Source organism: Hippoglossus hippoglossus, chromosome 16, assembly GCF_009819705.1.
Source record: "Hippoglossus hippoglossus isolate fHipHip1 chromosome 16, fHipHip1.pri, whole genome shotgun sequence".
Classification (NCBI taxonomy): Eukaryota; Metazoa; Chordata; class Actinopteri; order Pleuronectiformes; family Pleuronectidae; genus Hippoglossus; species Hippoglossus hippoglossus.
In genome coordinates, this window is record NC_047166.1 from 17917305 (window position 1) to 17941635 (window position 24331).

General features: G+C 39.7%; 1 protein-coding gene across 5 annotated transcripts in view; it reads right to left on the reverse strand.

Moving 5' to 3' along the window:
* The window catches only part of LOC117776906 (CUB and sushi domain-containing protein 3-like), a 213822-nt gene that overhangs the window by 94365 nt on the left and 95126 nt on the right, over nt 1–24331 (reverse strand). For all 5 annotated transcript variants that reach the window (XM_034611302.1, XM_034611297.1, XM_034611301.1 and 2 more), the window contains 7 exons: nt 22353–22479; nt 20931–21133; nt 19071–19262; nt 17597–17735; nt 16001–16188; nt 15459–15653; nt 12920–13036 (listed from right to left, as the gene is read on the reverse strand). In XM_034611302.1, coding sequence (XP_034467193.1) covers nt 12920–13036; nt 15459–15653; nt 16001–16188; nt 17597–17735; nt 19071–19262; nt 20931–21133; nt 22353–22479 — 1161 coding nt within the window. The remainder of the gene's footprint in view (nt 1–12919; nt 13037–15458; nt 15654–16000; nt 16189–17596; nt 17736–19070; nt 19263–20930; nt 21134–22352; nt 22480–24331) is intronic.

The following is a 24331-nucleotide window of genomic DNA, read 5'->3' on the forward strand; positions in this document are numbered from 1 at the left end:
ATTAGCTGTCTAGCCTGCAAACTGACATCATCAGGGCACTTTTCCTTAGAGAATGTTCGCTGGGTCACTCGTTCAACAAGCCAAGTTTCAGGACGAGACCCAGTTCATGTTTTTTAAGTTAGATTAGGAGGAAACTTGAAGCTGATCTCAGCCTGAGGGCCCATCTGCCATCAATAGAACGGTGTCATTACTGCTTTAATGAAAACATGTGGCTGGTAATTTACAGAGCAGACAGTACGAACACTGTAGCAGGCAAAACTAACCCCCATCTAATTATTTTATTTTTAAATATGAGACATATTGGTCTGTGCAAGTAACACTCCTGAACTGAAGGACTGTGTGACATGTTTACGATAATATTATTCGAGATATTGTCACAAAAAATTAAATGAATAATTCCTAGAACAAATAAATGCATAAATAAATCAAGACTCCCCTGCATGTCTTTATTGAATATCATATTCCTGTGACATTGTCTTCTCATGGAGAAGGTATCTGGACAATGTTCTTCTAGTCTGACCTTTAATTCAAATATATAGCTTTTAATTAATGACATGTCACAAAAGATCATGATTGTTCATCACAAATATAATCATCAAATTTTCCTTGGTAAATAACAGTGGGTGAATCTTCTAAGAACCTATGATAATGAACTGATTTAAAATAATCTTCTGAATGAATATTTGCAATTAAGCATTTCTGATTATATCAATGTGTACACGGCCTTGGAAATAATCGGATCTTTCTCCAACCAAATTAATAGACGTAAGACACTGGATCATGCTGGTAAGATTACAGAATCAATCTCGTCCTCTAGTGCACAGGCATGTTTCCACGAATATGAATTCCCAATAATCTCACATTGTTTTAATGATCCATTGAGTTGGGAGGTTTGAGGAATTTGTTTAAAAAATATTAAATAAATAATAGTGCAAGATTAACAGTGTCATAGTTCTAGCATAGTGAGAATATTAGTAAGAAATACTTTTCCACTATTTGTTTTTATGAGTGTAAATCTGACCAGAAGGTCGTTTGATCCCAGTCTCCCTCATTTCGCCTGCCAAAGTGTCCTTGGGCATTATACTGAACCCCCGGCAGAGTGTGAGTGATGAGTGATAGAGAAAGTGCTGCAAATGGATGCACTGTATGAATGTGTGTGTGTGTGTGAATGGGTGAACGGCAAAACTGTACCGTAAGTGGCCTATATGACTAGAAATGCGATATATTCATACTGACCATTTTGTAAATGGACAGAAAATATGAAACTGCCAAATGAGTAAAGCAAGTAACGGCTGTTTTCGCCCCGCAACAGCTTTCACCAATGGGTTAGCTACATCCACATGCCTTAAGGCAAAACACACACGAAGACCCACCTGAAAAGGTGGGAAAAAAATGTTAATAGAGGCAATTGCTAAAGGTAACAAAAAAAGGCAGCATGTGTTTGTCCCCCTGGATATTAATTATGGAGCAGCTTCTTATCTTCTTCACTTTGTAGCAGTACGGATCTCCTCTGGCATGTAGCCTCACAGAGCAGTGCATTGTAAAATCGTTACACCCACAACATAACCAAGAAAGACACAAGAGTGAGAGAATGAGTGGCATAGTAAGAAACACAACTGAGAGACTAAATGCACCCTAACAGCTCCTGCAGGCAGTGCTGCACCTTGTGTCCCAAGAGATGGCGGCTTGGACCGACTGCAGAGCCACCAGACAAATCACAGCAGTGAGGACGTGGAGCGTGCAGGAAGTAGGAGAAGTGGGGATGGATGTCACAATTTCTATGTTTTTATAATAAGGGTGCCTGGCTTCTTACTGTGTGACATGAAACGGATTGAACACACACAGCAGCCAAAGACAAATGGCAGCCAAAGAACTCTGACAAAGCAAAAATAACAAAAATTCAAATGTGGACACACACACACACACACACACAACAATGTGTACTCACACAGAGCAGAACAGCCAGACCTGTTTCTTTATCTGTTGAGTAGTGAGAATGCCTATGGCTGAACCAGAGCCTGAATAAGAGATGCTTTTACCCTTAGGGACAGCTCACTGCTGTGGCATTAGCATACTAACACCGTGCTATGTGGAATACGCTGCACTCCCCCTTTGCGAACTCACGCAAACACGCACACGAACACAAACTCGAACACATTTACACATACTCTCACAAGCACAGTGTCGCTCATTTCTGCCTCTAATCCAAAGGCAGCCATGCATGACTCCAATCTGCTCCTTTGCTGTAATCACGTCCAGATATTAAGTCAATAAATCATTGTAAACTCGTTACCCTAATTTATGCAGCACTATGATGAATCTTTTGTCCTCTGGGCCCAGTCATGGTACTATAATGCAATGCACTTGGACGATGGACAACATTCTCATGCCTGCATCTTCACCTTGAATTATCCCAATGCCGTTAAATTGCTGTAATCAGGTACCTCTTTGAGTATTAGATTGAGATATTAGCACATCCCTGTATTTCATGTCACTTTGCCTGTTGAGCGATGATAACGCAAAAATATACAATTGCTGGTTGATCCTACTTTCATAAGGTGGTAATCTCATTTTCACTTTCCTACTTTTGAAATAAGTCACTTTGAAAAATGTGGAGTGAGGCTGGGATGTTTTCTACTAACCTTGGTGGTTTCTGCCAGATATTAATGGTGCCAGGGGACTGTTTGAATTAATCATGTGATTAAAGCAATCAAGTCTGAGTGGTCATAGATTAGAGTCATTTACAGAAATGAATGGATTGTAAAAAGAGCCGAGTCAAAGGCCACTTTAAAACTTCCTTTGAAAGATACACTATAGCTGAAGTTACATAAGCGACATCTGCTTCAAAACAGCATAAACTCTTTCCAGAAAGGATTTAATAAGGTGACGGCCCCCACTACTTGGTTCATTCTGACTCAGTATACACAGTTCCTGCAGATATTTACCAGTACATTCACACAGCGAAAATCCATTGCCAAGACTCAAAGGCGCTCTATTGGGCTGGGACCTGGAGAAAGTGCAGGGTAGTGAAGTAAATTAAAATCACTGTCATGTTCCTGGAACCATTTTATGATGACGAGTGCTTTGTGACAGGGCTTGGTATCCTCCTGGAAGTACCCAATTGAAAAAGTGTAGACTGCAGCGATGGATTGATGCACCTGGTCAGTAACAATGTCTAAGTGTGCTGTGGTGTCTGAATGGTGCTCGGATGGCATTAAGGGTCGTAAGGTTTGTCAAGAAAACATCGACACACCAGTAACTACAACAAACCACCTGTACTGTTTGTACGAGGCAAGTTGATTCACGTGTCTCCACTTTATTTGCCCGGACTTCACACCCTGACTTTTAATTCCTAAATATCTTTAAAGAAAACGCATTTTATGTGTTTATAACATATTGTCTTAATACAATGGATAAAAACATAGTGGAGTCACAAGTCTTCGGTTACACATACACCTGAGAAGAGGAATCCTCCCTCTGGGCCTTGAAGTTCCCACAGTTTGTGTGAATTGTGGTTAAGAGAAGCAGAGAATGATTCAAGTTTTTCTATTGTATTGTGTTGAAGAGTTAGGACTATCTATAACACATGAAATGTTCAAATCAAAAAATGCTCTGGTGCATTTGTCTAAAATGTATTAGTTTAATATTGTTATTGATGCAGATAGTCTAGTCTCTGTCTGTATTTGTACTTTTTCTAACTATAATGGTGTCTTCTAAGCCTGTTTTAGGCTGGGCACATAATGTGCATGACACAATAATAAAAATCAACCAATCAATCAACAACGTGAAGCAGTTCTTTGTTCCTTTGACCATGCAGTTTGTTTTTTACCCTCTCCATAGATTCAACAGACCTCGACACATCAGCAGTCGCCAACATGGCTCTCAATGGAAATGCTTCAACAGCGCTCCCATTGGGAGCTCTTCTTCCAGTCATCATATCAAACGCTCCCCATTTTAGATAAATGGTTGTGACTGGCCCGACCAGTTTCAGGACAGATGGTAATCGGTCTGAAGGAGAGACGGGCCAGACCCATCTGTGAGCGTGAATAAATATGAGCTGCTTAACTGGTGCAGCACCGAAGTGTGGACCGGCAGTACAGAAAAATGTGGTGTAGGTTTGCTGTTATAGACCAATTTGTCCACATGACATGTTTTCATCCCTAACTGTATATAAAGGTTTTGTGGCAATTTAGAAAAGTAATGGCTTTGATTGCCTATTTCATATGGTGCGGATTTATGTCAACAGATATTTAAAATCTGATAAGAATGATTGACTGGATCTCATTCCTGATAAACCAGCAGTATTTCTGAGCTAAGAAATATCAGATGATGTGTGAAAGATTGTGGCAATCAAAGGGAAAAATGAATTCTACTCTATAACGAGAACATAAGAGCAACTGAGGCTGGAAAATACACAACATATCTGACTGGCGTAATACTACAGCCTCTCCACCGTAAACTTTGGCTGCACTTTTCATTGGGCTTCTTTATCATCTCGGCTTTTTGGGATGGAGTGCTTTCCCTGTCAAAAAACCAGGGGCCTGTACTGCAGATAGGATCATTACAATACAGCAGGGAAGAGAAATGTCATAATCTCAGAAAGGCTCTTTCATTCCCCCTCTCGCCTTCCTCTGCTGTTTGATCTTTCACAATGAATGTGCATGGTCCCCTGGATCAGTGTGTAGTTGATGCGTTATCACGATACTACATGTATGCCAGCCAGGAGAGAACTTTCACAATAAACCAGTGAGACCCCTGGTGTGTATTATCACGCTCATACACACACCCAGGTACTACAGAGAAGTACTGTTTAGTTATTTCTCTTCATATGAGGTGTTATTAAGGAGATGCCGAGTCTCTGCACAATAAATGTTGATGGTCATTGTGTTTAAATGCTCATGAATTTATGTCTCTGCTTCTTAGTGAGGCATGAGTAATTGTTCGGGGTCCTTTTTGAACTGCACATCTCTGTATTGTCTGCAATGATAATCTTGTTTATTTGCTCTGTTACAATTTAACCTAAACGAACCAATCTGCACTGGAACTGCCTTTGGGTATTGTTTATTTGTAGGTTTGCCTCTATTCACAGAAATAAGGCTCAGAGATGATTCACAAGAAGGATTCATGCAGTGAACAGACATGTCTGAATGATTTTAGACAGCATAATAAACATAATACACTATTAAAGTACAAGGCTATTAATATGTATGAAGTATTTCCAGAACACTGTTATGGCAGCAGAGGTTTTGGAGCATGAACACCTTCTCCGCTGTCTACTGCTTTAAAAACAAATTTGCCTCAGATGTAAATACTGATAAGTAACTACCCACCTAACTGGCTAAGACTCACGCAGACTCACGCTGCATCTGCTTTGTTATTGCCCAGTAATATTTGATTCACAAGCCACAAACAAATTGCAGCAGTAATTTCTCCTCTGGTTCCCTCCCTTGGTGTCATAAGTCAGTCTTGCACAATTTGTTCCAAAACAATTTGGCCTATGACTTCTCAGCATCGCTCTTTTTTACAATGAGACAGGCCGACATCCTGAACCTCCTTAAACTTGCCCGAACAAGGACAGAGCAGCTTATCTACAACATTTCCATGTGAGAAGATTAAAGGAAACTACTTAAGTGACTCCACCGTGCTGCAATGCACGACATACGATTAGACATTCAAAGTTACATTAAAGTGTTTGAACAGAGCAGTTGCAGCATTCCCATTGTATCACAATTTATTCAGCTTTGGCTAAAACTGCACAAAACCCTGCCGGCACAGCAAGTCTCTGTGGTGACGGAGCAGTTTGGGTGGAGTATTTATCTAAAATGCAGTATGGAGTCAGATAACAGGCTCCAGTTCTCAGGTATCATGTGGAAGCTAATCAGTGAACCCTAACTACCTCCGCAGGGTCTCAATCTCCCTCTGCCCTGTCTCTTTCTGAAAGGATCCTTACAAGGATTTAATGTGACAGTCAAGCAGCAGCAACTTCAATTAACAAAAAGCATCGTGCTTCCATCACAGATTTGTGTATATTTATTAATTTGACCAGTTAATCATCTCAGGTAAAATGCAAGATAGATGTCTGTATCGTCTGGATTGGCATCTCTTTCAGTTATAAATTGCACTAGCCTCCATCTAACCCTGATGAGCATCCTTTTCCGCTTGTTTCTGATAAGTTGCTTACTCTAGTGAGTCTTTCCAGCAGAACAGTTGCAGCTCATCTTTGCTGCCTTTGTTTTCAAAAAAGTTGTTGTTGCTTTGCCTGTTTTAACAGCTTATGTTGACGAGAGTATTGTGGAGATTTTCCTGTTAAAGTATTTCCATCTGGTTTTCATGTATACCTTTCACTGCTGATGTGGTAAAATCCATTTCCCCAGCTATAAATACAATTTGTTTGCAATTGGAGCGTTCTATGCACCCTGATTCTTTGAGGGTTCCGAAGGGAGCTGGTGCCAATCCAAGCTGACACTGTGCGAGAGGCGGGGTACACCCTGGACAGAGCCAACATATAGAAGCAAATGACACTTCATGCTCACATTCACACCCACGGTGATGTTAAGTCTCTTATTAACCTAAACCCAATCCCTGACTGTGGGGGGAATCCGCATTACCCAGAGAAAAGCAGTGCAAACACCCACGCAAAAATATTTTTGATCATTCAGGATACATGGCATGAACATGCTGTCAGGGATTAATATATGTGGTAACATTGTTTTTTTACTACTGCACAGCAGCTCAGGTAAGCCATCATTGAGCCATGCTTTGAAAAGCATCAACTCAGAACACCACTTATGAAACTGCAATGCAAGCCTAGCCTATTTTTGCCCACAGCCACTGCATTAGATACAGTACATGTGCCTCGAGGCAAAATATGCACAAAGCCCAGATAAGGTGTTAAAGGAACTCGCAGCTCCAGCAATAGCAAAAAGGTAAGAAAAATGGCAGCATATGTTTGTCCTTCTGGCCATGAATTATGGAATAGCTACCTGTCGTCTCTGCTTTGTGGCAGCGCCGGCCTTCTGTGATTCTGGGCTGTGACAGCATACACAAGCCTCATTTACAGAAACCAGAAGGATTGTATGACTGCACAGACACATATATATTTAATGACACATTATCACAGCGAAATAGCATTAGCCCTTTCGGCGAGTAGTGTGCGGCTGCACCTTGGCACAAGCTGCCTCCAGTCCATTTGGTTTCTATCTTGGGCACTTCATGAGAGGGGAAGAGACAAGGATATGTCACCTGCTTTTTGTACTTCCAGTTTTAGATTATCATTTATTTATATATTTTAGATTTAGATTTTCTTTCGCTGGGTGTTTCTTATCCGTGTTCCTTGTCGACTCAGTGTACAGTATTCTCAGTATTGGGCCGTATCTGACAGCTATCACAACCCATCCCACTACGATGAGTACCCACAAGATCATCAACCGAAAAACAACACGTTATCATAGAAAGTCATTGCAATCATACAAGTAAGTGCTCTCCCCACTAAGATTTGACAAAGGTAAGAATCCTATTAAGCATCCACACTGAATGCACCTGTAGGGCAAAAAACACCTTTGACTTCAAAGTGAGGCCAGATTGAGTTCATATTTTTCATTAGGTTAATCACATGGAGGATACCGTATATACTGGACACTAAGCAGAGTGACACGGTAATGTTTTTTTTTTGTGAGATGTAGTTAGTCGTGTACTAGCAGGGCCCCCAGTCTAATCTTACTCTCCAGCAAACATCGCTGATGAGTCAACAATCAGCCCCCGGGGTCAACGTTATTATGATCGCATTCAGCAGCACTCTGTTTCGCTCTCCCTCTTTTTCTCATTCCGTCTCGCTCATTAGAACTCTCTCACTCATTATCACACTCCCCATCTAACTTGTTCTCTCTGAGACGTTCACGTTCACTTTCACACCTCTCGAAGTGACTCTCTCATTCTCTCTCATTCTCTGTCCATCTTGTTACAGCGAAGATTTATTACTGCAATCTGTCAGCGCTCCTGTCTCGCCTCCTAACATATTCCGTGGTGACCATTATGCATATGTTGGTGTTAGTATCATACAGACATATACAGTGGAACTATAAAACGCCCCAGGCAGAAAAACAGAGGTGACTTAATGTTGTTTCTATGAAATCAAATTCACCAATTACTCATCATGAGCATCCTGCGAGACATTCAACTTTTTTAAAGTTAACCGCAATGAAGACTGTGTAAAAATACGTATTCAATCTGCTTTAAATGCCTATAATAAAACTTTGATCAAATTGGGTCACAAGTTAAAGGCAGTTATGGTGGAATTACTGCAAAGTCCAGCAAGAAAAGCATTGTGACTGAGATAAAATTCTGGACCTTCGACGTGTAAATGGCTTCTGACAATCCACTCAACGAGATTTTAGTTCCATACCTGCTTTTTAAAGGTTATCTACAAAGTTAATGATCTATGGAGTGAATGTTGCTATTCAGCACGAAGAATATTTCAGGCACGGCATCAATCCAACTCAACGCAAAAAAGCACAAGTTACATTTCAAAAGAAAAATATATATATTTACACAAGAAATATCATGGTAGTTTGTGCTAATTAGAAGAATATGGCTCACCAAAGGAGGCCGCACCAAAGAAAGCCCATATTCAAGGCTGAATTACCATTGATACAAAGTTGTTATGTAAGAAAATCGATTAAACTGAGAGAAATCTTTGTCTTTCTGACCGACCAACTGCTCATCCAATCAATTTCAAACTTTGTTGCTGGGGACACTGGGAAGTGAAGTGTTGACAAAAACTGGTTTGTCACTGATGATCTCGCACTTCACATTATTACTTTATAATAGGCTGACAAATGAGGCTATTCATTGGTAACAATGCCACACAGAGACCGACACATTTCAAACAGGCTGAAAACATAATTAGACCAATTTGGCATCTTTGCCAAACTAACAATTGAAATCTTACATATAAAGTATAATAAAGAATAAAAGCCTTTGTCAGATAAATGTGCTTAGACTACATGTTTTTCCTAATGTTTCCTGTGTACTATTGCACAGTTTCAGTTTAAATATCTGAACTTTCAGTCAGTTTTACGTTAGAAAACATCGTGTCCTACTGGAAGTACAGGACAATAAAGTTCAACACTCGCCACTGAACTTGTAACTTGGTGTAAACAAGAGTGAATTCCTCTGGGGCACTGTAAGTATGTATGTTTATAAGCAGTGCCCAAGGCAAAGGTTGAGTGCCATGAATAATTCATCTCTTAGAAAAGAAGCTCAGTTATTGTTTGAAATATGACTACAACCATTATTTCTGACAGAATAATTAAACATTAAAGGGCAAGACAAATGCACATTGTACCTTGATGACATGTGAATGCTGCAAAGGAAAACAAGCTTTACACAGAGAACGAGTGCTGAGGTCCCAAAACGGATGTCTAAAAAAATGAACGTAGAGATGTTTTTTTACAGACTGTGCGCAGAGTGTACTTTTTATTATCACTTTTATGATCCACCACTGCGCCACAGTACATAAATGCCAATATTAACATGCACTGTATATGCTTGGATAAGAGCAGAAACCAGGTATGCAAACTGTAAATCTAAGTCAGGTAAGAAGAGCAAGTCCTTTGCAAAAACACAGACATTTATATGTGTGATGGAGCTGATGTCTCAGGGCAGAATTCCTCAATTACAATGCAGTGCATTATGATGTTATAGATGGATGTTTATTATCCATACGGTATAATAAACTGTATAACATGTGCATACTGTATCATTTGTTAGTATATTAAATGCAAATTGTGGCATGGCAAAATGCAGTCCAAAGGAAAACAGACACATACAGGGAAGTATGCACCTTTTCACTGGATTATTAGACAATAACATGACAAGACATTCTGTAAGTACAGTAAATCTATGATATTCCGTACTATAATACCACTGAACAAACTATCTGTCAGCACATGTAACATCAGACACTTTCAGCCAACACAATCCTCTGCACTGACAACCTGTCAGAGAATCTTTTAAAAAAGAGGCTAAGCCTGTGCTTTTATGAAAACCTGGTGTAGATGAAAAAAAAAAAAAATGTAGCACAATATTTCATTAGCAGTAGCCCCGTGTGTGTACATGCAAAAGTATTGTAATTAGAAACAAGTGAGAGAAGTTAATGGTACACTGCACGGCTCAACAGTTACAGCTGCCCAAGGCAACAAGATCCAAACCATCAACCTGGTTTGACAACAAAACAACTACAGCAAATAAAGAAAAGTGAATTCCTCACTTTTGTGCAGAAGGATACTGAGAGTGATGCTGTCGTGTTTATGTTCATTTGTAGACAGGGTTATTTTTACACATGTGGCTGTCTTGCTGTCTGTCACCGACTGAGTGGTGAACTCTAACTGGGTTACTGAAAAAGCTAAAATTAAAGGGAGCTTTTTCACAACCTGTAATGATCTTATGTAATAATCTTATCATCTATGAAATAAGTCCCAAGATCTAAGCACATGACAACATTGCACAGTGTAACACAAAATCAGGTTATCCTTTTATTGTTTCCTGAAATATGAACAACAATTGTCAGCCATGCCCTGCTGCAAATCCACATCAAGCCAAGTTGGATATGACTGATTAAAGTGCAGATCTGATCAGGATTATAGCAGATGATTAATTTCCCTTTTTTGTATTTACCTCACTAAACTCGAGGCTACTCTGTAAAAAAAGTCAAATTAAAAACATCTGTTTATCACTGTTAATTTTAGTTTTGTAATTATTACTTACACTAAGCCACTTTCAGTGAAATCCATTTTTATAATGATCAGCAATTAAGACAAACCTTTCACTCAGGCAAGCAACAGCTAATCGCTGGTTGTGTCCTCAGCAAGCATAAGTCAAACTTAAATGTCAGGCACTGCTCTGACCGTAACTTGATGAAATGTTCTAAAAATAATCAACGAGAGCACATTGCTTAGTTAATTGTAAATAAACTGTTCCCCACTCCGAACCTGCTTAGTTTTTTCCCTAATAACACTAAGTCAGTGTGTTTGCAACATTCAAATACTGAGAAACATTTTAAATACATATTACAATGTCTGTCCGAACACTTATATTTACAACTTGAGAGGAAAACAAATAAGGACATACTGTACATACACATATCTCGGTTTTTCCCCCATGTGTAAAAACCTCTGGTCACTGGCAGAGAGACATGAAATTGTATTTTCAACTGACATTTTCCTGGCAGTTCAACCAAGTTGACACCATGTCTCAAAGGCTTATGGTACACTATCAGTCATATGAGGGACAGACTAAGACACATTTGATACTCTACCCAAGGGGCTTACAAATTTCAATTACCTGTATACTAGACACTGAAATGTGATTTCTGCTATCAAGCTGCCTAAAGGCTAGACTCAGCTGCTACAGAGAAAACAGAAGTCCTATGCATAGAGATTATAGGCTAAAATGTTGGATTCCTGATACAGTGTGTGTTCCTTATGCTGAATGTAATGATTAATTCACATGATTAAGTAAATAAGTTAAATAAAAAAATCTATAAATCTACATTTGGGAAAATGCTGGACTATATAACTAGCCAGTGGCCACTTCTCTATAACCTCAGGTTCGTTGATTGTCATCACAGCATAAACTGGACATAATATAGTGCGATAAGAGGCAAATGGTTTAGATCATTTTAGAGTTATTGGGAGATCAAAGCTAATCTTGTGGATCCACCATTTTTAATTTGCTCTACCCAAACTGTGAATCCCAATTGCTCTGTTAGTGTGCTTCTTATTATATATTTCCCTCAAGCCACCTACGCCACAGCAGTCTTCAGTGGGCCGCTGTGTCTGCAGTCCCTGGAATAAATTTGAAGGCCCAGGTGGGAATGTTGCTTGGCGACTTCCACGCTCCATTAAGCTTCTGCAGGCAGTTTAAGAAAAGGCTACATTTGCATGCAATATTTATTTAAAAAAAACAACCTGTGGGTTCCTGGCCTCGATGAGCAGTGGGAGACGGCAATAGAGGATGTAAACTGTCATGTTGGATCATCACACTGGGGATTAATCAGTGTTTCATGAGATTGGGGCTTTACAGTGTAAAACCCCTGCCTACGATTTCAGCAGCTCTTTATGACTAACATGGAATATTGAGCGGAGGCATAACAAGGTCTTCTTGAGATCTTTGCTGAATTATGTATTGGATAAACCAAGGGCCTGTGCATTTGCTCGCTCCGTCTATTCCCCACAGCCCTCCGCTGCTTGACCTTCTCTCCATTACCTACAGCACTGAGCATTTTTCATGTCAACACAATCAATTTTTGTATGCCCTGATCCTATCGTGCTTTCACACCTCTTCCTAGAGCCCAGACGCCACCATTCTTCAGGTTGTACTTTAACACATGAGAGTGGGAAACGGTCCCAACAAGATGTTGATATAGAAGTCTAACACCAGTATTGATTAATGAGAATCCATCAGACACACGCCACTGGGAGCAATAGCAGTGACCATCACTGACCTTTGTCTATTCCTTGTGTAACCATTGACTTGATATTATGTCAATTCAATTGTCACACATGAAGCAAGTGCAGTATAGAGGAATTGAAAATGAATCAAGCAGCAAACGACGGCAGTAACCATCAAATACACCGATCCACTGTCATGAATGACACACAAACCAAGTACTACTGGGAAATGACTTAAACAAGATAAAATATGTTTGGTCACCTATGACCAGCTTTGAGAGAACACCTCCATCTTTATTATTAACTGAAACACACACAATCAATCATCTCTCTAAGGCTCCTCCTCTCACACCATGTTTTAAGTGTAACTGAGTCGGACACCTATACAATACCATATGTGGGCAGTGGCAAATGGACAGACTGTAGGTGACAATTTTCTGCAACTCTGTGAAAATGCTTGAAATGCTTACCGAAGTCCCCGGGGACGAAGATGTCATAGACACAGCTCTGGCCCCTGGTGTAATTATGTGGATAGTTTGGGGACAGCACAGTCCCCTCTGAACCGGTGAAGTGACCTCCGCAGGGAGCTGCATGAGCAGGAAGGGAAGCAACAGAGAAGCACGGTTAACAATTGTGAAACAACCACCTCATTTTACCTGGGGAATAAGGCAATAAAATACATTCAGCAAATCCATTCTAACTGCACAGGTAAGCAGTTCATATAACAAAATGAGATGAAAAGTCACCTTTGAACTTTCAGTTGCTGACAAATGGAATTTCGGCCAGCATACCAAAATAATATGACATTTGAGAAACACTTTGGGGAAAAAGGAAAGTGAGCTGTAAACAGACTGGAAAAAGAAGCCGTAGTTGTGTTTACAGGGTTAAAACCCAACAGGGGAAACAACCAACAAGAAAAAGTACTTCAAAATACAGGAAAACACCATCAATCAACAAAACACACATAATCACAAAAGTTCCACATGCCTGTGACTTTAATCAGACCGTGTTGCCCAGCGGCATGTTTCAGAAACTTTAGATTCAACTCTTCAGCCAAAACACGCATTCTGTCAGCAGGCTGAGTATATAGAAAATCCAGGTGCTCTCATTTTGAAGCTGGAAGATAATTATTTCTAATTATAGACCCAATCGATTAGAAGATCAGAATATACCATCCATTTAGGTTAGTACGGTGTAACAGTTTGTAAAGCCAAAGCTACAGTGAAGACCGCGTCCACAACATCTCCTTGCACCACATATCTGCAGATATTCAATTTGTGACCATGTTCATTATTAGAAGCTATGGTCTGTCCTGCACCTGCGTCACATTGCAGTGCAACCGTAAGCTGTTAATAATGAACCTAATTTGCCAAGAGGCCCTCTAATGCTATTGCCTCGGACCGAGCCATCGGGTGAGGGAGCCTCGACTGTAAACAAACACACACTCATTTGTTGGAGGGACGCTGTCACCAGCTGCTCTGACCCCCCTGTGGCCCACAGAATGCATATGTCACTGCTGTTTCACTGGTCAGCACAGAAGAAGACGAACAACAGCAAGCAGAGGTGCTAATGTGGAAAAACAGATCAGAAATGTATTTGTTTGGTTGTTGAGAGGCAGGTAATCAAACAAATGCGATGGTGCCACATTGGACTAATTTAAACGGATTGGTATGCAGCCCTTTTAAAGATATGTACCACAGTGTTTCAGAGACATTAGGGGGTTTCAGTGTTTTTCATTTTTAAATACTAAAAGGAGAGATGTTGATGGATACTTTAGAAAAGCACATAACTCAGTGAAGTTACACAGGTGCCAACTGTGAAAGAAATGAACAGCTCCCTGGTGTGAGTTTGGGTGCCCCCCGTTCTTCACTGCTGAGGAACGAGAGCTGAATTCTAATTCAACCTTGGCTGATTATGCACCTAAAAAGTATTAAAAATGGTGTAATACCTTTCGAGAAAGGAGGAGAACTGGGTACGCATCTGGAAACTCCTCACATCTTCTCTCACCTCTATCCTTGACACTGATGCTGCAAATCTCTATGAGACGCCTACACATTCGATTTGTGAATAATAAATAATACTCCCTGGTATATTATGTTCTCTTTGCAAAACACTGTGAAACTATTAAATAGCCCAGTTTGAAACTGCTTTACTGTCAACACTTTATTAGATTGTCTAAACCACTGTTAGTTTCAACACACTACTTCTACACATCAGCTTGAGTCTATTCAGCAACCAAATATTGTGGCTTTTATAATTAAGTTAGTTAGTTTCTATCAGTGCATATCATGAATGTTTATATCAATCTTTTGTTCCCGCTGCCAAGGAGGTATTGTTTACTCTGAATTTGTTTGTTAGTTAGCAGGATTATGCAAAAACTACAGGACCAATTCCCATGAAATTTTGTGAAGGTCAGACATGGCCCTTGGAAGAACCCATACATTTTTGGAGCTGATTAGAATACATGGACAGATCCTTACAGCGTTTGCCGCAAGATTAATTCAAACAGATTCCAAGTAACAGGTACTAAGACTAAAGAGTGAAAGACAAGTTCTTGCATACATGCTACTTGCAGGTTACGCAACTACGCAACTGTAGCTAAAACTGTGAGGTCTGACTGCGTGAACGCTAATAACTTTATGGATGATAGCTCGAGCGAGCACGCAGCAAATAGCACTGCACGTGGCCATCCAATGCAGCAACGGAGCAAAACACCAAGTAAGATCTCCCTAATGTCAGTATTAGAAGTCTGAGGTATGACTTAGTCTGATTATAATCATGGGGTTCTGCTGTTGGGTTCTGCAATGACTTAAGTGTTTATATCTAAAACACAGTTCTCTCCTTTGGTTTACTTTTCTTGCATCCTGCAGAAGAAGTGTGCACCCCACGCAAACTTGTTTTAACACAGCACCCTCCTGGTTTCACACAGTATCAAATATTGACCATATAGCTGGAGTGCAGTTATCGCCCACTCAGGTGTTCTGCTATTGTCAGCGTGTTGCCTCTCACCTTGACAGCTTGGTTTGGCTCTGTCCCACTCTGGTCTCTTGCTGTTGCCCATGACACATGTCAGAGTGGAGTAGCCCTGCAGCAGATAGCCAGCCTCGCAATGAAATGTCACCATGGATCCCAGCTTGTAGTCAGTACCCATTCTAGTGCCATTCATCACATTGCCGGGATCAAAACACGCCTCCCGTAGTTTCGCTGCCAATCAAAAGAACAAGGCTTTGAGAACAGAGTCTAAAATGAGAGAGGATATCTAATAGAGCAGAAATAAGTATAAATAGTCTGAAGGCTGCAACAGTCTGTTTGATTTAACCTCACTGTTTTTAAAAAGTAACATGGTATGGTGGAAATATAAGGTTGAATCAGAGGCCATTCTCACAGCTGGCATCAATATTAGATAACATAATTGTGTACAGTTGCACACTTCAAAGACTTCATTGTATAATTCATTTATGTATGTATCGAACAAAAACCCCTGCTGTTATACATAAACATATTCTTTGAAAATGCACGTAGACTCCCACTTGCACGGGCCTTCTGAGTACCTTTGTATTCCAAATGAAAGCCGGTGTAGCTCACAGAGCCGTCACTGCGAAATGCCAAATACATGAAGTTGGAGGTGCTCTCAATCTTCTCTGGGAGTTTACTGTCTTGGAAACTGCCAATCAGATGAGCGCTGCTGTCTGGACCGTCATAGATATACAGGAAGTCATAGTTGGGCTCAATGCTGAAGCTGTGAAGAGTAAAAGAAAACGGACAAATAAAAGATAAGACAGTTATAATTTTCCAAAGTCTTAGCCACCAGATTGTACGAATTGTTTGAGAGATTTAGAATGCATTAAGGTTTCAAAATTAGAGCGTGCACCGTAGTGCTAGAAGTGAGTCATGCCAAGTGATTTGTTTTGCATCTCCAGACAAAGAGATACAAAAAGATATCTCCCCGAAGAGGTGAGAAGAGATTAAATTGTTGTGACACTGCGGTGGTACAAAATCTTCCCAGACGGCAGTGGCAATGCAGTGTGAAAAGATCGCTTCATATCGTGGCACTGTGTATCAAATCACATGCTGCAGTGAGAGTGGAGCATTTGTTTTCAAAATAATGAGCACGGTTTATGACAAAAATGTAAATAGCTTGGAGATAATTGCATTTGAGTTGGATCAAGGCAACTCCAATTTAAAATCATAACTCCATCCTTTCGTTTGGCGGTCCCACGGGAGAAAGCAGCATTGTGGTAACTCCATTAGATGTTTGTTTTGAAGGACAAAGTTGAAGAAAAAAAAAACACAGTGAGTTTCTTCTCTTTGCCTGAAGGAGAAGGCAAGTGGGTGGGAGTGCAGCGAGAGCCAGTGTACCTGCGCCTCTTCTCTCACCCTCCATGAAAACGACTATGGAAATAACACATGAGAAGTCAAAAGAAGACTGCCAGTGAAATGTGCCCTCAGGCCTTGCTGTGAGTTTGCTCTGTCAGTTTTGCTTTTATATGCTTAGATCGTAATTAATAATGTAAAGCTTGTTGTCTGAGTATCATACAGCTTAAGAAATGAGCTGCACTCAGAACACAGCTCCGTGCAGTATATGCAGCATTCAGCCAGAAATCTGCTTTCACCACATTCCAGCAAAGTGGCAGCAATACCTGCCTTCTGGGTGTTTTGTAGAGGCACTGCAGCTTCTGCCCCTATCTCCCAACCCACCTGGGCTCCAAACTCAGGTCCTCTGCTTAACACACATGGCCAACTTTGCTCAATACCATGATGTTATACCTGGTTCCGCTGCAGAAAACAAGCAATTCCACAGCACAGCCTGAGCTGCTGTGCATCCACTGAGAACTGACTCCATTCTGTTGCAGGTAAGTTACAAACATAGCACAGGTTTAGGGAAAGCTCCATCTTGTAAGCCACTGGACCGTGTACTTAAGGGACAACAATGTTTTTTAACAGGCATCAAGCATTTTCAATCTGATCCACTGCCAATACTCTACCTTAAATTCCTGGATTTGCTTAATAAATAATTGTTTTAAACAACCTAAAGCCCTGTGCTTTGAAATAAAAAAAAAACTGCTAGTATGAAAAATGTAGCCTGTATTTTTTTTTTCTTTGTTTTTCACCAAAAGCAAAGTGGACACAGCAGCCACTCATATTACCTGATAAAAGCCAAGGAGATGACATAGTCTGAGTGCACAGCGATAAGCCAGTCGCAGTCTTTGCTGTGTGGGTAGGGGTTGGGGTAGTTGGGAGAGAGGATGAATCCTGAAGATCCAGTCACATTTCCACCACAGGGAGCTTGAAAGATAAAACAGGAAGAAGCGGTGGATGAGAGAGATGTATATATGAGATATGTGTCTGACCGCTTTCTTATAGAGGCGCCTAATATTGGCTACATATGCCAAATCATTTCAGTTGTATCCTATAAAGTGTTCTACTCAGTGTTCAACAGGGTGTGATCAACTCACACGTAGACAAAAAGTGCTTTGATTTTCGGTTTAACTTGATAAACATGTAGAATAAATATGCATCTGACCAAAAATATGAAAAACTAACTTTTGAACTATGAATTATTAAAACAACAAAATGCATCTCTGCTCATCCCAAACAGTTAGTTTGAAAAGTTATTTAAACATTTTTTAACTCAACAATGTTACTTATTGCTCCTTCATCTTTTTTTCTGTTCATTGCTACAGAACATGACTCCTGGATTTTAATGGGACTACAGTGATTCTGCAGTGACAAACCAATTCTGTAAGATGCATATGAAGCTAGCAAGACATCAATTTAATCATCAATTAATTAATATTCTATAATAATGCTAACATTAACCATTTACTGTGTGAATTCTGTTCATGTGATTTTTCTAAATTGCATTTTTGGTGTGTGAGCATGTTCGATGATATTCTCCGAGCTTAACTTTTGAAGGCTTCCCTTGTCATTTGTGAGTTTGATGAATAAAGACACAGCTTTCAGTTTCACTTCCAAGTGTCAGCAACACACCGATGACTAAGTTGCTCTTATTTACTATGATAAGAAATTTATACAATAATTAATATAAGAACAGCTGACAATTACATCAAGTTCTGACTCAGACAGACTTGCTCCTGACGGCATTAAATTGTGCTCAGTTGTGTGATCTTGTAATCGCATTGCAAAAATTCCTAGCGGTTCCCAGCCCGGGAAAAAAAGCCCTCACTTAGACCAGTTGGCAGCAACTCAAGAGCATCTAGGTTTCTTTGGACCTACTTAGTGTAATTATTTCTAATTGCATTGTTAAGTAATTAGCTGTTAAACTCTAATACGGCAATGTGTTGGGAGACTATAGAGTACTCAGCCTTTAACTGGCTACAGAAGTGGATTTGTCCACATAAGGGTTGGCAAAAACTCAAACACAGCTGAACAGTCTTGTTTATCCTCCACATATTTTTAAGACATCAGTGAGCGAGAATTATAGTCTATGCTGCAGCAAGTTAATAGAAAAACTCCCTTGCTCCCTCTTCCTCTCACCATCTCTCTTTCACTCTGATCCTCTACACTTCCTTCTCTCCCTCTCTCCTTCAATCCATATGCCTCTCCCAATATCCTCCTCAAATTCCCCCTTCCCTCTCTTTTCCACTCTCTCTCTCTTACCGATGCAGCTTGGAGGGCTGGGTTGCCAGTAGTATCTATTTTCCACTTGGATGCAGGTGATTCTGCTCTCTCCCTGCAATTCATATCCCGGATCACAAGAGAAGGTCACCGAGTCACCAGGCTCACGCCCTTCACCGTTGCGACTGCCATTCATGGGAATACCTGGATCTCTGCAGGCTGTCGCTAGCGAACCTGAAGGGCAAACACACAAACATGTTACTCACATACACGCGCATCTGCCTGCAATGTACAGGGAATCGATGAGCACGAGAGAGAGCACACACAGTTTCATATCATATGGTAGACAGCTGTCAAACTGAAACTGTGGCTCAAACAGTGTTACAGCACAAAGCAGATTACAAACTGATATCAGCCGAAATCCTGCCATGTTTTCCTAATCTGTTTTCCTAAACCACAGCTGTGCAGCAGCCCAGCACTGCGAGGGTGATCTGGTAAAATGTGATGGATTCTTCAAATGTTCCCATCTTCACAGACTTTATTGAGAGATTTAACAAAGTTACGCATATTGGAGACTTATGATGTTGCTTCTTTTTTTTTTTATAAAATACAAAATACATTGTGCCTAAATAAATGAAGTTAAAGAATAAATAAAATACAAATGTGAATTAAGAGAGAATCATGTTGCATATGATGTGATTAATGGATGACACACTCAGAACAATACATTTGATTATGCAATTTCAAAACGTGTAAAATAATCAGTGGTTGTGATTTAATATCTGTGAAACAAGGGATCATAATGATCCACATTTTAATAAAGAGACACTTAACCTCTATTCTGCATGGATGGTAAGTATAGGTGTAACTTAATACCCAGAATTCAATGGTTGCCATCACAAAACACGGTCACTCATTGAAGACGGTTTGCAGAGGTTTCAACTAACACAACTGAATTCAATATTTGGCACGTCTGTTTTGTAGTAGTTAAAGTCTAAACTAACAAAATGTATATATTTCATGGTTTTTATGAAAACGATTGGGGCCAGTGCAGCAAGACTACTGCTCCCATCGTGCTTTCGTTTCTAAAAACCACTCGCCTGAGGCAAGAGGGTGTTTAAGTACAGTGTGAATCTCCAGAATCGATCTCAGCCTCAAACGCATGCAATGAATCCTACATCATTGATTTTTACATTAGGCTGCCATGTCTATATACTAAAGAGAATGAAAACATGAACATCATTTCATCAGATATGGAATACATGTGGCTATGAAACTTCTACCCTTAAAATTGTATTAGTATTATGACAGCAAAGGTTCATGTGAACTATATGGGCCTTCACTGCTCATCAAGGCACAAATAAAGATAACATATAATGCTAAGACATGAAAGATGACAAAATGTAAACCCACTATCATTCACTATGGTTAACTTAATATCATTTGGGAACATTCTCATTAGAAGTCAACAAAGTGTGAAGCTTCAATGTTCTCCTTATATCATGTATGAACATGCTAAATATGCACTGTGGTGACAACATTCATGTGGTGGTAATCCGTAAACACGCTCAGTGGCACTCAAAACAATCAGGTAACTTTTCACTCTTTGTTACTGGCTAAATGTTCTAGGTCCTATATGTTTGGTTTTACGTTACGTTTTTGTTTTATTTAACTACAGCTGTTTTTAATCTTAATTTCACAGCTTCCATAGACATACATTGAACTCCCTAATTCTATTCACAATATGTTTGGTTATAGGTTTTCGTTTTTCCTCATTTAAATGTAGTATATGTTATATAGTTTTTGATAATTTGTTGACTATTTGCACATTCACAATGAGTCTCACAAAGAGCATGAGAGAGTACAATCCTACACTACAGCTACTCAGAAGGATATACTCACTGGAGAAGTCAATGGCAAACCCAGACTTGGTGATGTAAAAGTCGGTCTCAAACTGAATGGTGACGATGTTGAGAGTGGAGTGGATTCCCTCAGGTAGCAGCGAGCCGCTAACTTCCTTCAGAGACATCTCGTTCTCAGGAGGCCCGTCCCACACCTTCAGAATGTCGTGGGATGCCTCTGTGTCAAATGCAAGAAACTGCAGACTGGGAGACAGGAACGCAGGAGAGTGTTACTGACTGTGCTTTAATTCTGTCAGTTTAAGTTAAGTCAGGTCATTATGTTAACATACAGTATGATGAGTGAGACTGAGATGCATTTAGCTTAAGTGACAGTTTATTCACTCACGTTTAATTGAATAAAGGAAACAAAAACAAGTCTTGCCAAGAAGGCAGGCGTTATGGGAGCTGAACTTGGCAAGATTAGGTTGCCGTCAAAAGAGAGATCTATCTGGAAATAGTGTTCCCATGCTTTTGGGCATTTCAGTTGAGATTTTGTATCATTAATCAAATTCTATCAAAGTAAGAAACACAAGTGCAAAGAATTATCTGCAGTCTCATCAAGAGATGGCCTGAAGCAGCTTCTGTCTTTATGGAATCATACCATGTTTACTTCAACATCTAAGTAAATAGGTGTTATTTCACAGTAATACTAAATGTTCTTAACCCAAAGAAATCTTTCATTGGTCCACAAAAATAACCCTGGATGTAATTGTTGATGTAGCTGGTGTTTCTCTTGATGACATCCTGCTTTAGAGGAGATAGCTTCATGTTTAAAATCTTAACTGAACTGGACTTCAGTGAAAACATGTTTAGGTGTTTTTTTTTCTTTGAGTCTTTCATAGTCAGGTCAAGTTAGAATGACCTCAGTCAATTTGGGAAGAATTTAATCAACAACCTTCTGTTCAATTCAAGGCAAATTCCTTCCTTTATAAACAGCACTCTCTTTATAGCGTCACATTCCTTTTGATTTAACCACAAAAAGAGTGTCCTACTGTTGATTCCTAATATACATAAAAAAAATTAAGAGACCACTCAGGATTTCTTGTAATGTATGAAAGCCACTTCATTCTAGTGTCTGTTTAAGAATAGAACCAAAAAGTTAATTTAATTTTAAACACAGTAAAATCAGAGAAACTGATAATCTTGCAGGGGTGTCTTTTTTTTTCCAAAGCTGTATTTGTTTATTTTGCAGACTTAATAATTTAAGGCCCAACTTTAGGTTATTAAAAGCCCCTTTTTTTTTTTCCTTATCGCCATATTATGTGAGTAATGATGCTCAATTAAATTTGCTTTTTTAATTTATTGCATGTTTTAATTAAAATATTTTAAATTATCAAGTAAGTTATACAAAGAAAATAGCAAATTGGTTTTCATTTATACTGGATATACAGTTAATGCATAAATATTCAGCAAATTGAGTTACCTGACAATGTTGCCAGAGTTGACCTCAATTGTCCACGTGCACCTCAGGTTGTTGTCGTAGGGGAAGGGATACCCGGGAGAGAGGATCCGCCCTGTGGACTCGCCCTTGAAATTGCCACCACACTCCGCTGCATAGACATACACACAAATGAGTACAAAAAAGCAAAGTCACAAAACAGGAAATGCAGCCACATGCACACAGAAGCAAATGTCCATGTGACGAAACAAAAACCCCCAAAATACTGTCAGAGTCCACAATGAGGACTAATGAGCAACAGTTGAAGCTCTGCTGAAAATAAACAACTATCAGGTAATAGGACTGCAGCAATCACTTCCTGCCTGACCAGAGAAACTCACAGATGCAAAACTTGTTTTGTTGTAAGTATGCCTCCTAATGATGCCATTAATTAACTTTAAAAAGACTGTGTCCAGAGAATATATAGGCTGGGCTTCGGACTGCAGGGAGAACCACTGCTACAAATGTTAATGATGGAATATCTTATCCAATCTGTGCCGTCTCTCCCCTGGTTATCATCTCGCTATCTATGTTACAGAACAAACGGCATTTAATTAATAGGAAAATTGCATTAGATTGCCACAGTGGTTGGCTATAATCAGCATCATAACACTGAGCAAATGTGAAAGTCCTTGACAGGAGCCAGGATGTTGCCCAGGAGAAATGGCTAGAAATCCCATTTCACATTCAGCTCACAGAAACATAGCTCACTATTAATATTGACCGTTCAGTGATCCACTACCAACAGTTAATCAATAGACTGATTACCTTTCTTCTTTTTTTCTTTTTTTTTATTGTATTGAACATGCCACAATGCAAGACTGAAGCACTTTCACTGAAAAAGGAACAAATACATGTTTCATTGAAAAAGGCCTGGGGAAACAGTGGCATTTAAAGTGCAATTCTGCACACGTCCGGAATTTGAAAATCATATTTTACCCTAATCCATCACTGCTAGACATTAAGAAACAGACACTGCTTCACAACACCTTCCAGACTCAAGCAACGTGTAGGTAATAGCTTTATCATTTGTCTGTCTCAGCATGTTCTGAATATGAAAGTACAGCCAAGATTGTGCATTTTTGTCTGTGGCTCAATCTGATATGAGCACTCTGATAATTGCATCTTTGCTTCTACAAAAAAAAAAAAATTAAGATCTTGAATTTCTTGTGGGTAAATTTCTAAATTATGGAGCCTACAAATGAAACAGACAGAGAAACACAGCAATAGCAACTTTCTTCAACATTGTGTTCTTAATGGCTCCATACACCCTGTTTTTCATCAAGAACACAAAGAAATCAATGTTTCACAATAAAACATCGGAGCCTTTTATATTCCCCGACAAAATTACAAGTAGCATATGTTCTTTCTAGCAAGTTAAACTGAGTAGAACTCATATCAGTATGAATCCTTGGGATTAACAGCTAGCTGCAATGTTAACAGTTTACCTGATCTCACTAATAATAAGTGTAACTACAGAAGACAAGAGAGAGATAAACAGATGTCTGATGCCACAAATTGGGACAGAGAATGATGGTTCATCCACACTGCTACGTTTTTATTTGTAATCGATCAATTTGGCTATGGATACGCCTGCTGGAGTTTTAGAGCTGCTAAAACTGAGGAGTTTGGAAACGCTGCTGGCTCTGTTTCAGTTTGAAAACTCTGGGCCTGTGTTTTAGACTAGGTGAGATGAAACATATACGTTTGTAAATGATGACGTGGACAACCTAATCAGAACCTCTTGCTGATTAGGTTTTATAAGTCATGTAGCCTTTTCTGAATCGTCAGACTTCCATCACATGACTCCCTTCCAGAGGAAAACAACCTCGGCTACAGGTGTGGAACACAACATTGATAATCAATTACAAGCGTTGCTGACCCAGTTACCTTTGATTTTGTGCAGTTAAATTTGACATTTTACGGTCACAGGAAATGTGTTTTCAGGCCTGTACGGGGATTAA